Source organism: Mauremys mutica, chromosome 8 (genome assembly GCF_020497125.1).
Source record: "Mauremys mutica isolate MM-2020 ecotype Southern chromosome 8, ASM2049712v1, whole genome shotgun sequence".
NCBI lineage: Eukaryota > Metazoa > Chordata > Testudines > Geoemydidae > Mauremys > Mauremys mutica.
In genome coordinates this window covers 108,696,552-108,711,234 of record NC_059079.1, presented here as the reverse complement: position 1 = coordinate 108,711,234, position 14,683 = coordinate 108,696,552, and the positions used below count along the sequence as shown (strand labels likewise).

At 46.8% G+C, this 14,683-nt stretch overlaps 1 protein-coding gene and 1 long non-coding RNA gene across 5 annotated transcripts in view; one reads left to right on the top strand and one right to left on the bottom strand.

The window, feature by feature from the left end:
• The window catches only part of EBF1 (EBF transcription factor 1), a 317,339-nt gene extending 311,509 nt beyond the window's left edge, over nucleotides 1-5,830 (top strand). For all 4 annotated transcript variants that reach the window (XM_045028556.1, XM_045028555.1, XM_045028554.1 and 1 more), the window contains exon 16: nucleotides 2,721-5,830. In XM_045028556.1, coding sequence (XP_044884491.1) covers nucleotides 2,721-2,752 — 32 coding nt within the window. In that variant the 3' untranslated portion in view covers nucleotides 2,753-5,830. The remainder of the gene's footprint in view (nucleotides 1-2,720) is intronic.
• LOC123376511 lies at nucleotides 5,017-14,261 on the bottom strand. The gene is made up of 3 exons (XR_006581818.1): nucleotides 14,154-14,261; nucleotides 6,492-6,548; nucleotides 5,017-5,140 (listed from the first exon to the last, which is right to left on the bottom strand). It is a non-coding gene; the product is annotated as an uncharacterized LOC123376511 (long non-coding RNA).
• Between the last annotated feature and the right edge of the window lie 422 nt (nucleotides 14,262-14,683).

Below are 14,683 nucleotides of genomic sequence, written 5' to 3'. Positions count from 1 at the left end.
AAAAAAAAAAAAAAAAAAAAACCATGCCACCCCTTAACATCTGGTCACCCTAAAATAGATACTGTATATCTCAACTCCACCAATTTTAACTTTAGTATGAGTGCCCCCCACAGGGCTGGTGGGAGGAGAATGCAGGTCTACCGGGCCTAAGCATGCCCCTCCCTGAGTACGGCGCTTCAGTCCTATGGAGGGGCTTCTTGGAGGGTGACAGATGTTAGTCACATTGCTTAATGAACAACTGGAAGGTGCTCGGAGACTACTGTGCTGAGCACGGTATAAGAACCTGCATAGAATAGAAAGGGGCCCTTCTTCCTCACTGGGGCCTTTGGACATGACTGAAACAGGGAACAATCCTGGCCTTAGTCTCTGACTCTATTCCCTGACTTCGCCTCTCTCTAAGGTCAAACTGCAGAGCAAACTTGGTGTTATTTCTTTAGCATCGTCCCTGGTTTTATGAACTTTGGGTGAAACTACAGCAGCTTGTTTGGGGGACCCTAAAATGAAAGTTCTTTAAAAGTGCCCCAGATATAACCCAGCTCCTTACCAGAATGCCTAGTGCAATCAACCTTTGCAAAAACATTGCTGGGAGAGACGCTCCAAGAACAGAAATGCAGCTGGACAATTGGAACATGTCACCTCTTAGGATGTCATACAGCAACTGTGGATGTGTTTTGAATTCTCCCCTTCTCTCATTTTATTTAATTCAATCAATGCAGTTTACTTGAGCTGGTTTCCCCGCACTGATTAGACTTGTAATTCTTGCACATATGGTGGTGTTTGTGGAGAAAACATTTCCCTCTCCACCCCCAAATCTGCAAGTCTTTCACTTTGGCTTGGTTCTTATCAAGTGATTGCAGCTGTAATTAAAGCACAATGAATTAGAACCAGTCATAGGACTGAGTTTTTCCCTAAGAAATCATTTGCCCAGATGTCCGAGATGGCAACTCTGGTGTTTAAATCATGCACCCACGAAGTGCAGCCAGCCTGAAGTCTAGTATGCATTTTATATCCTCTTGCAAATAACCATACAACTACTATTTCAAAGATGCAATCCTGTTATAACATTCATGAAGAACCTATGCGACTACCCCCTTGTAATGATGTTTACTTTTAGTTAGCTCAAAAGCTTGTCTCTCTCACCAACAGAAGTTGGTCTAATAAAAGATATTACCTCACCCACCTTGACTCTCCTATGTTCTGGGACCACACTGCATGCTTGCAGTATACCATTCAGCCACTAGATGTGCCCTTGTTCTGTACAGGTTGTAGTAGTGTGTGGTCCCTGGTAAACAAAGAGAGACAAAGGTGGAGGTGAAACTGTGAGGAAGTCTATTGTTTTTCTGTAGCTGTTTTCTGTAAACCAGTTTAAGAGAGACTGTGATTCTATATCTCATGATGCACCATTCCAATTGAAGGGAGTTTGCAATGGGAGCCCTGATAGGGGAAAAAAGAAGGAAATTATATTGGAAAGAATAGTGCAGTAAAATCATCAATCCACCTTAAACAAACAAAAGAGACGAAAATCTAAATTAAGACTAAAATTCTACTCTTAATTCATCCCAGTAGTGGAAAAGGCACCTAAAGATTTGGTGAGTCCATAAGATGCCATGATGCTGAGCCCAACAACACTGGGTTAAGGATTGATTGCAGCTTTAACTTGGAACTTTCTTCTGTAGGAGGTTTAAGTTGCTCTCAGGACCACTGGCTACACATGCACAACTCCAAGTAATGTCAATATCCAACAAGTTTTTAAATAGGTAAAATGTTAAATGAATCAGTGTGTGCCACAGTCTGAGAGAATCAGGGAAAGGAGTATAGGTGAGCACTGAGTCCACCCTGGGTCAGCTAGTGGTTGCCAACCCATCAGTTCTGCAGAGCTGCGACAACCAAATAAAAGAGCCTACTGGAGGAAATCCGTCTTCTCAGCTGGCTCCTGTTAGTTAAGTGATAGGGTCTGAAGCTTTGATTTCCCATAGGCTTAACTGCTGTTCTAATTTGCAAGGGTCCCAGTCAGCCTTTGGATCAGATGTTTCAATCCTGTATCATCATTCTCAGCATCACTTGGGTCTGTATCAGCTCATGCTGGCCTACTCCTAAACTCTCTCACAAAACAGCAAAATGTATTCTCAGTCTAGCCCAGAAACACTGAGTGATAGGTTTGACCATCCACTCTTCAGGGGTTTGAATACCGAAATGATTTTGTCTGGGAAAGCTGCCTAAGAAAAGGATCCAGTGTTAGTGTACATAAGGCAACAGACTATGGCTTTAGTATACACTGCTGACATGTGGGACGACAGCTGTATGCCCACACAGGGCACAAATGTCTGTTCTTCTTAAGAAATTAACAGAATTTATGAAAATTCTCACAGTTTTAGGCCTCCTCAGCTTTGCCAGCAGCAACCAAATTCTGCATCTAAGAGCTGAAAAGGGGTTGAGTCTGAGCTCAGATACTGTGCTAAATTTACGCCAGAAAAATGTCATTGATGCCAGCAGTTAGACCTGATTTACACGCGTCAGTGAGATCAGAATCAGATCTTTTGTATTTAATGCATATATTGTTATTCCTATCGTTTGACACTTGTGTATAATTCAGCTCCCAGTATAGATAGTATCTGACTGGTAAATGCAGTGAGGGTTTTGGAATTGAAGGTGTGATGCAAAGGAGTTACTTTTTTCTTTTTCTTTTTCTTTTTTTCCTTCCTCTCCCCTCTTTTTAACAGCTATATCTGGCATGATTGTTCCTCCCATGTGAAAGGATTGCCTTGAAGAATTTTATTGAAGAGGTTGAATTCTGCTTCAGAGAGAAATCTGATACAAGTCCCAGAGTGGAACTTTTTACTCAGGCCTTTTTAAAAAAATAAAATACAATAAAATAAAGAGGAATCTTACAATAACTGCAGATTTTTAAACAAAACAAAAATCACCATCCTTGCAAATACCGAAATTAACAAAGAATCTGCAATTGCAAGGTGTTGATTTGAGTTGTCCATCCCAAGTACTTGGGAGATATATTTATTCTGTGTTGATAAAGAAAATCCACTTTTTTCTTGATTTTTGTTTTCTGTTTGTTTTATTTTTTGAAGCTTGATTTAACTCAACAGCCATTTGTCTTTTATAAATCATACAGTTCTGCAACGGACACTAGAGATGAAACTTCATATTTTTAATTTATGACCCTTTTCTAAAGCTGTGTGAAAGGAAATGAAGTGGTAACATTTACAAACAAGTCAGTAAGGGACAGAATAGAAGTGCCAGTTAGTTTTTTTAGAAGAATAATGGCCATTTAATTAAGAGTCGGCTCATATGTGTTGTTTATCCAGGGATGGTTTGCTAATCCGATACATTTTTCATTCTCTAATTAAATAGATACCACTCACTAAGCATTTGTTCTTTTAAAACAGGGAGAGAATTTGTAACCTCTGTTTTTAATATCAGACTAAATAATTGTGTAAATAATGCGATGAGAAAAGTTGGTGAAAATGTAGCTAAGGACATGAATAACGTAAGCTGACGTCTTTAACTCTGAAACCCAGTGCCTCTGGATATAATGCTAAAACTGCATAATTAGACTAGCATGGCTCTCTGTTTAGCTTATATCAGAATCTTTCCAAATGAGTGGCCTCCCTTGAGTTTAGCATAACCTGAGCTGTGCATACAAATCTCCTTTGGATTGTGTGTCGCTGTCTAAAGACACGGACTCAAGCCATTATTACATGTTGGGTGTAATCATAAATTTTCCTCCTCACTTTAATCTATTTGTTTCTATGGAGCAGAACCAGAATTGACTCGTCTGTAGTTCTGCATTCTCAATGATCTAGAAGCACACACATTTTTGTCAGCCTCCCACTAGGATTGTTGCTGTATCAGCCGACCCTCTCAGTTTGTAGCATAATATATTAAGCAACAGGTAACTGTTTTTGAATAGTAAGTGGAAACATGAATTTGAATTTGCAAGTGGGTGGGAGGGGGAAGGGCCGTGAGAAGGTTTCAAATCAAAACCATAGGTTCTGTTTTACAGGAATTTTGCTATCATTATCTGGGAAGTGTTCTTAAAACTATTAGTCAAAGAGGCAGCAAAGCTCTGAAGATGCATTATCTGATATTTTTTCTTTGCTGTTGTGTTTTGTATGTAGTTATAAATACTGTAGATTTTTTGTGATTTTTTGCCAAAGTTGTTGTTCTATTTATACATTTTAATGTCTTAAGACAGTTTTTCAATGTCACACAAAATTACTGCATATTTTGCAAAAAGAGCTCACTACCTTTAGCTTGCACATACTTGCAAAATTAATTAAAGGGAAAAAAAAGCTTTTTTGTTTTGTTTGGGGGGTTTTATTTGTTTGTTTTAAAGGGGATTTTGTAAAATATCCATATAAATAATGTATTTATCTTTGGAATTTGTACATTGCTTTTCCCCTCCATCCCCAGTTTATTTTATTGTGTATGTTTGCTATGTGAAAAGTGCTGATTTGTTTGGTCATTCACCGTTGTATTAGCTGTTTAAATGTGATTTTAAAACATTTCATTTATAGCGTTTTTTTAAGATTGTTTTAAACCATGCTTCCATTTTTTTATTTCCACCTAAAAGCCATTGTCTATTTTTGTATTATTTGTAAGTTAAGAAGTTTTTTCCAATATATGGCAAAAAGTAGCATATTATTCTTGTAGCATTTAGTTATGTAGATTTAAAAAAATATCCTTTGCTTTTGAGGCTTAACAAAAAATAATGCTGTTTTACTCTATTAATATGCATGGGATCTCTCCTCTTTGGAGTGACGCATTTTTGTGCATTAAATATGGGGAGAAACTTCATAGAACTCAATGAAAATACTTTCTTTCTAAAGTCTGCTTGTATATTTCTCTGTCTTTCACATAAATATAAACCAGCAGATTGGATGCCTTAACAATGCAAATCATATTCATTTCACTTGTACATTGTACTGTGCACCAGAACTGTCAATCATCACTAACATTCTAAGAAAAAAAAGGAATTGAAAAGCACAAAAGAACTGTTTTTGTTACCTTAAGACAATGTAACTTTTTTCTAGTAGAGCAAGAAATCATTTCCAACGATGCTGCAACGGTGCATGCTTCCTGTATGAATTTTGCAATGGTTTTCACTAGAAAGTCACAGTGTGATCTTTTTTGGGGGAAAAGGCAAATAAAAGAAAAAAAACTGGAAAATGTGAGAGACATCAATGTATTGCTTCTCTGTACTCGAAACGATTATTCCAATTCACATAGTAAGCAACAGCATGGCAATGTAATCAAATTTAAAGCCATATTTTGTCCAGTGACACCCTTGATTGGTCTTGTAGAACTCCATTCTAAGTCGTAGCCATTTAGACAGCCATGTTAACCATGTACATTCGTAGCCCTTTACTTCGAAGTCCAAAGATCCATGAACAACGTGTTTTGTTGCAACTATTTATAGTGATCGGATGAAAGGAAATTTATCAAAATCTCCCTGCAAAGGACCCCTGTCTCTTACTAAGTAAAAGATGCCACTCTTACAGAATATGGCTTTAAGTGGAAACATTCAGATTTCCGTTTCAAAAGGTGAAGCTACACAATAACTGGATTGCATAAAGTATGCCGATTTCCTCACAGTTGTACTAGGATGCAGCTAAAATGAAGTCATCTCTGAAACTACTAACCTTTCACCTTCTTATCTAAATCTTTTTGAATAGACACACACACTGTACAGTTCTATTGTTAGAGAAACTAACTACTGTAGAGATTGTTATAATTTTTTTGCAGAAATTCAAGCTGTAAAAACTTTTCAACTTTCACAATATTTAATTAAAGTTACTTCCTGTCTGTGACTAGAGCCCCTGGTTGTGACTTTATTTATCTGCTTCTACTGCTCAACAGACCAGGATAACTATAAGGTGGAAGCCGGAAGCTTCTGAACTGCCCTTCTTAAAACACAGAGCAGCAACAAGTGGCAGAATAGCACATGGAAATCTACTTTGCATGAAACTCCTCTCGTGCTGCATTGAAACTCCTCTTGTATTGATTTCAGTGAACTTTTGCTTATATCACATTATTACAATAAGGCTTCAAGGACAGATTCTAGCTGTGTTTTGTACAGCGTCTACGCACAATCATTGTGCAATAACATAGCTAGAATCAGTCCTTGCTCTGAAGAGCTTGCTGGCTCAATACACAAGGGTGATGGAGGGTGGGAGAAAGGAAGTATCATCCCCATATTATGGCCGAGCCTCTTAGAGAGTAAAGGCTTGATCCTGTGATCACTGAAGTCCATGGCATAACTCCCATCGACTCCGATGGTGCAGAATCAGACCATAAGTATCTTGCCCAACATCCCAGTGGAAATCTGTGGCACAGGCAAAAACTGAACCTAAGTGTCCTGAGTGGCAGTCCATTGCCTTACCCACAAGAGCACCCTTCCTTTCCAGAGTGAAGTTACGGGCTTCTGTAAGGAGATTCCACCTTGCCAGTCTTCATATTAAGCCTCTGTCACCTACCAGATAGGCGGGATGTGCTTCATTCCAAAGAGTGTCACCTCCCCTTCCTCCTCTGCTCTATCAATGCAGAGGAAAGAGAAGTGGTTAGTAGCCCAGGGGTTGAAGATGTTGCAATGGCACCGAAAACTCTTCTTTTAGACACAACAAATCCCGCATTTTGGCAGGGGGTTACACTAAATGACCCTTGCGGTCCCTTCTAAGCCTATGGGTCTCAGATTCAAATGGGAGTGAAGAATTATAGCCTTTTGAGGGCTCTGTTAACAGACACAAAACTGTCAATGCCCACCCTGACACCACCCTCAGAGCGAAGGTGGGAAGGGGATATTTTCCCAAGGACGTCACCTCTTCTTTTATTTTTGTACACAAAACAAAACAGCACCATCGCTCTCCTTGGGCTGGAATCCAACCTTCCCTAGCACCTGTTACTGTATTGCCCTTGAGTGGCTGCAGTACAAAAAGGATAAAGGTCGTACTGTATAACTGGATACAAACCCAACCCCCCTCTGCTAAAAGAATATTAAAGTTACAAAGTCAAGCACTCTAGTTAGGAGAGGCCAGAATTAAAAGCTCTTGTGCAACCTTTATTTGTCATCTTGTGTAGATCCATGGTGATAGACTCTTACTCACTATAACCTAGGAAGTCTGCGGCAGAGCCAGGGACAGAATCCCTCACTTCCAGCCCCGGCAGCTGAAGTTTGGCAAAGTTGTAACTGAAAGTAGAAGCATATGGCAGAGTTGACTTTCAAAGAGAAAGTTGGTCTTAAGTTTCTACTATTATAGCAGAACATCAGTTCTGCTAGACTAGAGATAGTGTCTGCAACTCTCACTACCAGCTCTGCCTAGGCTACCTGCTAGATGTTTACCATTAGCTCATAGCCTATGCACTGGCCAAGGTGGTGTTGCTTGCCCTCTTTTTAAAGGCACTAAGCCCAGGCAACTCTCATTGCTGTATAGTTGCTCAGCACCTCTGAAAAGCAAGCCCCGGACGTATGTGGCCAGTGATTTTTTACAGTGCGTACATTCCACCAGCAGTGTTACACAGCCAGTCTGCAGGCAGTAAAGCCAGGACCCAATATGTTCAATGCACAGTTATTTTTAGCCAATTCTGAAGACAGGTAGCATGAGCCCACATAAACTGCAGGGACCCAAATTCTAATTAAGCCTGGCTAAGAATCTGGGCTTTCCAGACAAACTCAGAGATATACCCTGAACTCTGACCTCAGCAAGGAGACGATATGTTGTCTAGACATCCACCTGTAATGGTCAAATCTAAAAAGTGGTGTTTGTACTAAATAAAAAACGTGTGAGGGCTGAGTTTGGCCTGTGCATTTGGACATGGGTGGGAGTGGGGGTGCATGCCCTGTGGTTGGGTATATGTTGGCCTGAAAAGGGAGTTTATGGAGTGAGGGCAGTTGGATATTTTGGTGTTCGGGCGGTCAGGTGTGTGAAATGAGGGGGGGATGGTAATGCTGTGTAAATGGGTCATTTCCTTGCTTTTCAGAGGTTGCACGTTAATTTCACAAAGCTTTTTGTATGGGAATTTCCCCTGGCTTTTTAAAAGCTGAGTAAAATGAGGGGTCGCCGTCCCACGCAACAGGCTTCTCGCATAGTTTTGTGAGCCCCTTCCCTATTTCTGTGCTGCTGCTCATCCACTGTAGCCCACTTCTCCATCCCCAGATTCCTGCTACAGCCTCGCTCCTATGCCCCTCTCCTCACGTTGCTTAGCATCCCAGTCCACGCAATCTCCTTACACCTCATCATTGGCCCTCAAGTCAGCTGGGCCTGCTGCAGCGTGGCCCCTTTGCACACCTTGGCCCTTGTTCTCTAGTCTTGGAAGCGTTTCTCTATGTGATGTGCAATGGGGTAGGGGATTTAAGGGTTGGGAGAGAGGACAGCCAGCATGGCCCATTGGTGTGGGACGCAGGCTGCAGAATGGGATTCCATAGCCCCACTGAGCTAGACAATGGGGTTGGGGATGGGTTTGCTACAGAGACTAGGAACTAATCTCTAGCCGTAGTACTAAACTCTCTGCCTGTTCTAAAACGCTTCCCTTGAAAGTGCCCTGAGGTAACTTGCTTGGCAACGAACCTGAGTTTGCTCCCATCTGTATCAAAACTAATCTAGCTGGGACGCAAATGATTTATCCTAGGCCTCTAGCCCAAGTGCAGGGATGGCAATTCTACCTGGCTCTTCTGGGTCTGCCTCGACTAGCAAAGGTGGTTGGGGTCAGCTACACTAACTTCAACCTTTTCCCTTGTGGAGACACAGGCTAAGACCTTTCTACTTTGCTTTAGCTGGTCAGGGTGCAACCTGGAGCTCTGTTAGCTCATTTTAACCACTTGTGCTAGTCTAGACCAACCCTGGATGGGATATGCAAGTGGTGGGGGAATTCCTGGCACCCTCTCCTGCCACAGACACACAGCATACCTGCATCAGGGCCAGGCAGCCTCTGGCCTTATCCGGGGGCCTGATTCTGCCACCCTATTCACACTGAGTAATACCTTCCGCATGCGAGTATTTCCATGGACTTCAGTGGGGCTTGTAACGACAAACACTGGAGCCAGGTGACACTGTCCCCTGCCCTGTGACAGATATCAACTAAGCTAATGTTGCCCTTACTCATCTGAGTAAGGACAGGAAATAAAGACTCCGATCATCACTTGTCTGACCAGCAGGGAGGTAGTGCTATCTCTGTGCGTGGCACTGGTGGGGCTGCTACTGGACTACTGTGTCCAGCTGTGGTGTTGGCACGCTAAAGAAGGATATTGACAACGTACTGGAAAGGATTCATCTAAGAGCCACAAGAATGCCGGGGGGGGCGAGGCTGGACAATCCGCATTACAGCGAGAGACCTAAGCTCAATCTATTTAGTTTACCAAAGAACAAGTTAAGAAGCAATTTGATAACCGTCTATAAGGGCTGACATGGAGCGTTGGTTCAGACATTTTAAGCTAGCAGACAGTGGCAAAACAAGAGCCAATAGCTCGAAGTCGCAATTAGAAAAATTCCTATTGGAAATAAGATGCCATTTTTTAACCGGGAGGGTAATTAACCATTAGGATTGCCTTATCCAGGGAAGTAGGTGTCATCCTGACTTGGAGTCCTAGTAGTGTGATGGGCTCTCTCTCTTTGAAACAGGTGCTCTAATTCAGCCACAAGCCCCTGGGCTCAGTAGCGTTCCCTTACACAATAGAGTAGCACTGCCGGGATCACTGCATGAACGTCTGTCACGCAGTCAGTGCAACAAGGCGGAGAAGATGGTCCTAGCAGTTGCTTCTGGCCTTACAAATCTATGGACAGTTGGAATTAACGGCTCCGTTCAGACACTGAAGCCCGGTGATGGGCATGTCACCATTGTTGACTTTTTCCCAGCTGCTGTGTGTCTCCGCTGCGGCAGTGAGGGGCAATGGGAAAGTTCAGACCGCTGTAAGGGACAGAGTTCTGTGGTGCTCTCTGGGCCAGCCAGAGGAGCTCCATGCTTTACCCTACCTGGGAGAGAACTGGAGCATGGGGGAATAAACACCTGATGTGGAGGGGAGGGATACATGAGCCACTTCTGGGCTTCCCCATATGCTTCCCTGGGCAAGGAGGGGAGTAAAAGCCTTTATCATCAGCCATTTTCACTTTCTGGCTACTAATGACTGTTCACGTAGCCAGAATCTGCCACATGTCTTCCTTTCCCAGCTGGCGGCTTCCCTGCATCATGCAACACAAGCAGGCGGCCAGGAGGGGGTAGCACGGAGAGAAGCAGGGATAGTTCTGGGCTAGGCACAGGAAAACCAGGTAGTGAGTGACTGTCCCTGCCCCTAAAAACTTGCAGTCTAACTAGAGAAGGCAAAGAGGTATTGTTAGCCCTACTTTAGAGCCAGGGAAGTCAGGCACAAAAAGTGGGAGCATGTGCCCCATTTGACGGCAGTCAAAAAAGCAAACAGAATGTTGGGAATCATCAAGAAAGGGATAGATAATAAGACAGAAAATATCATGTTGCCTCTATATAAATCCATGATATGCCCACACCTTGAATACTTCATGCAGATGTGGTCGCCCCATCTCAAAAAGGATATATTGGAATTGAAAAAGGTTCCAAAAAGGGCAACAAAAATGATTAGGGGTATGGAATGGCTTCCGTATGAGGAGAGATTAATAAGACTGGGACTTTTCAGCTTGGAAAAGAGGTGACTAAGGGGGGATATAATAGCGATCTAGAAGCAGCAAAGAATCCTGTGGCACCTTATAGACTAACAGACGTTTTGCAGCATAAGTCTATAAGGTGCCACAGGATTCTTTGCTGCTTCTACAGAACCAGACTAACACGGCTACCCCTCTGATACTTGATAGCGATCTATACACTCCTGAGTGGTATAGAGAAAGTAAATAAGGAAGTGTTATTTACTCCTCATAACACAAGAACTAGGGGCCACCAAATGAAATTAATAGGTAGCAGGTTTAAAACAAACACAAGAAAGTATTTTTTCACCCAACACACTGTCAACCTGTGGAACTCCTTGCCAGAGGGTGTTGTGAAGGCCAGTACTATAACAGGGAGCTAGATAGATTCATGGAAGATAGATAGGTCCATCAATGGCTATTAGCCAGGATGGGCAGGAATGGTGTCCCTAGCCTCTGTTTGCCAGAAGGTGGGATTAGGTGACAGGGGATGGATCACTTGTTCATTCCCTTTGGGGCACCTGCCGTTGGCCACCGTCAGAGGACAGGGTACTGGGCTTGATGGACCTTTGGCCTGACCCAGTATGGCCGTTCTTATGTTCTTATGCCCAACATCATACAGAGGATGGGGGCAGAGGGGGAATTAAACCCACATCTCCTGAGTCCCAGTCCAGTGTTTTAACAACACGCTCAGCCTTCCTCTTTTCTGCTACGCCCATCAAATGAGCCCCTGAAGCCTAACTCTGTGGTCCCTTTGCAGGTCACCTGGCAGATGGTGTTAGGAAAGATGCGTTTGCCTGGGCTATACTGGCGCAGGGCAGCCACAGCCCAGGAGCTGAGTTGCACAAATGGGACCCAGGGAGGTTTTGGGATGCCAGTAAGGGAGCCTGGGTATCAACTTGCAGAAATCCCCTGCCCCCCCCCACTTGACACTCTGGGACTTTGGCTGACCCCAGCCGCCCCCTCCTGAGCATGCTGGCTTGGTGGGCTGCCCTCAGGCGGGAAGGAAAGCCATACTTCACACTCCCCCATCCCCATCCGTATTTCACAGCGACTGCCTCCCTGTGTCAGCCAGGCTCATGTGTCGCCCTCCTCGCCCATTAATGCTGCACCGCTGCCGTTGCCTTTGCTTTCCCTTCAACCTCTGCTGCATCATCAGCTTCTCCAGGGGGTTCCATATTTATATTAGGGGGAAGATGCAGTTGCCAGGATTGGAAATATTTTGTTACCTTTTTTTACTTAAGTACAAGGCATTTTTATCTGTGCTCTCTGGAGACGTATGCTACAGTGGGACTGATTTTATCCACTTACTCAATGCACTTTAGTTCAATAATGATTACAGAACTTCTACATAATATATTAGGCAGAGCTGATTTCCCAAGGTTTGTAGCCCTCAATCTCCCCAAGCATTTAAAACGAGTCTTTTTTGATAGGTGTGCTATGAATGAGATGTTCTTCCGCAGTCAGGATTTAACAATCATAGCAGCAAGGGGCCAGGCCTGAAAGATGTGGTAGTCCCCCACAACGGGTGCCGCTGACATAAGACAAAGGCCCGGGTCAGGTTTGTGCCAGGGGTTAGTTCACCACTAGCGCCACAAGGCAGGGGAGGTAATAGCTTGCGTTGGCCCAACAGCTGTTGGGGAAAGAGCCAAGCATTGGCGCTTACACTGCGGTCACCTACGGGTTTATTTCAGCGCTGGTCAGTCTCCTCAGCACCAGCACTGGCCAATGACACCACACATGGGACTGAATTGCCAGGAGCCCGGTGCACTGCACAAGCCGGGCTAGGTTTTTGAGAGCCAGCATCCAGCAGCGCCTAGTGTGGCAAAATTGTTTCGGCACCTATGGCTGCGCCCCTTCCCCTCCCCTGAAGGGTCCCAGAGCCCAGGTTGCAGCCCGAGACTGAATGTTTACACCACAATTAAACCGCTGCACTGGCCTCAGGCACTGACTCCAGGGGTGCTCCGGGGTGCACGAGGCCTAGTCAGAGGCAGCAGGTGAGGCTTGTGTTTGGGGAGGCTGTGCGGGAGTGCCGGAAGCTCCCTAGAGGTGTCGGGGGAGCACCGGTGCCTGGACTGCGGCCCCGCCCCACAGCCCACGCCTCCTCAGCTTCCCCCCACCCGAGGCTGCATGTGCACCACCCTCACTCCGCCTGGAAGCCCTGCTCCTGCACCCCGTTCTGCCTCTCTGCTGAGTACCCCACTCCTGAGGGCCTCCCCCACCCCGGCCGGCCGTCCATCCGCTGCTTGCACCACTCTGCCCCTTCTCCCAAGGCTCGGCCCTCACGCAGATACCAATGACAGCCACGTAGTCAGTACCAAGAATATGAAAGAAGTGTATAAATATACTGACCATGGCCGCCCCCAAAACTGGCAGAGCCCGTCCTCCCCCCACTTCAAAAGCACCTACTGGTCAAAACAAATGTGGGCACAGGCCGGCCAGGGGGTTTCATCGCTGTGTAGCCATATGCAGTGGTGAGCTGCCAAAAAATTAACAACCGGTTCCCTCAGCCTCACCCCACAAGCGGGTCATGGCTCTTCCGCCCCCCGCGGGACTCCTGCCCCATCCACCCCGTCCCCCGGCCCCTGCCGCCCCATCCAATCCCTCCTCTCATTCCTGATGGCCCCCCAGGACCCCTGCCCCCATTCAATCCCTCTGTTCCCTGCCCTCTCACCCCCCGACTCCTAGCTGCCCCAACCGCTATCCAGCTACCCCTGAACGCCCCTGCCCTCTTCCAACACCCCCTCCTTGCTCCCTGCCCCTGTACCATGCTGGAGGCCGGGCCGGGGCCGCTCGGCTGGGGGGGTGCCTGGCTGGAGTCGGAGCCGAGCCGGAGCCACACTGCCCGGCCAGCCGGAGTCAGGGCCAGAGCTGGGGGCTGTGCCGTGCCGCCGGGGCCAGAGCCAGGCCACACCACCCAGCCAGGGCCGGGGCCAGGGCGCGCCACCTGGCTGAGGCCAGGGAGCTGGGCCGCGCCGCCCCCCCCCCCCCCCCGAGCCCTCCTCGGTCCCCCACCCTACCCACCTGCGTAAAGCCGCCCTTCTCAGCCCTCCCAGGCTTCCCGCGTTCAGGGGCGGGGGGCAGGGCGGGGAGCTGCTGGAGCTTTACCTGGTGTTAAATTTAAAAGCCCTTTTAGAACCTGTTGTCCCGGTGGGAACCGGCGCCAGCTCACCACTGGCCATACGCTTATTTAGGTGTCAAAAAATGAGAGGAGCTCTTTGGAAAAGTCTGCCCCTTCCCCCACCCCTCCAGTGGGTATTTCATGGCCCTGAACAGTGGCGGCCTATGGGCCCATGCCCTGGGGCAGTGGTCAACTGGGGGGCCCTCACGCCTCCCTGATGGTGTCCCCAGCAGAAGGTGGGGAGGGGGCAGGGGAAGCCCCCAGCGCTCCACCCCATCCCCGGCAGAAGCGCGCGGCGGGAGGGTGAAGCCCAAGCACTGGGACACCCCCCCCCCCCACACACACACACACTGCGGCCCCGGAGGCAGGCTCACCGCTGCGGGGGGGGAAGAGGGGGGGGCGGAGCGCTCACTCCCCACTGAGGCCTCAGGCTGTGACGGGGGGCCAGGGCGTCTCCGGTCTTTGGGACGGGTGGGAGGACATAAAGTAGCACACGGGTTGAGGAGCTGCAGTCGGGGTGGGGGGGGTGGAATGGGGGGACCCAGAGAGGAACCCCAGGGAAGGAACAGAAAGGGGTGGAACCATGGGGGGGGGCGCAGGCAGATGGGGCAGTATGGGGGCGGGCCAGCAGGTGGAAGGGGCAGGCTCCCCCCCCCCACTTGCTTTGTCCCAGGGCCCCAGGAAACTTTAATCCACCTCTGTCCCTGCAGCGTTGCGCCAAATCGCCCCAAACGTTGCGAGGCTCAGGGCCAAATCGCCAGCGTGCCAGTTCCTATTAGCCTCGCTGTCCAACACCTGAGGGCTGGCCAAATCGAACCACGCTGCCCTTGCTGAGCTGCAGGACACCCCTACCAGGCACAAAGTCACCCCCCCCACACACACACCCCCAAGCCTTATGATTGGC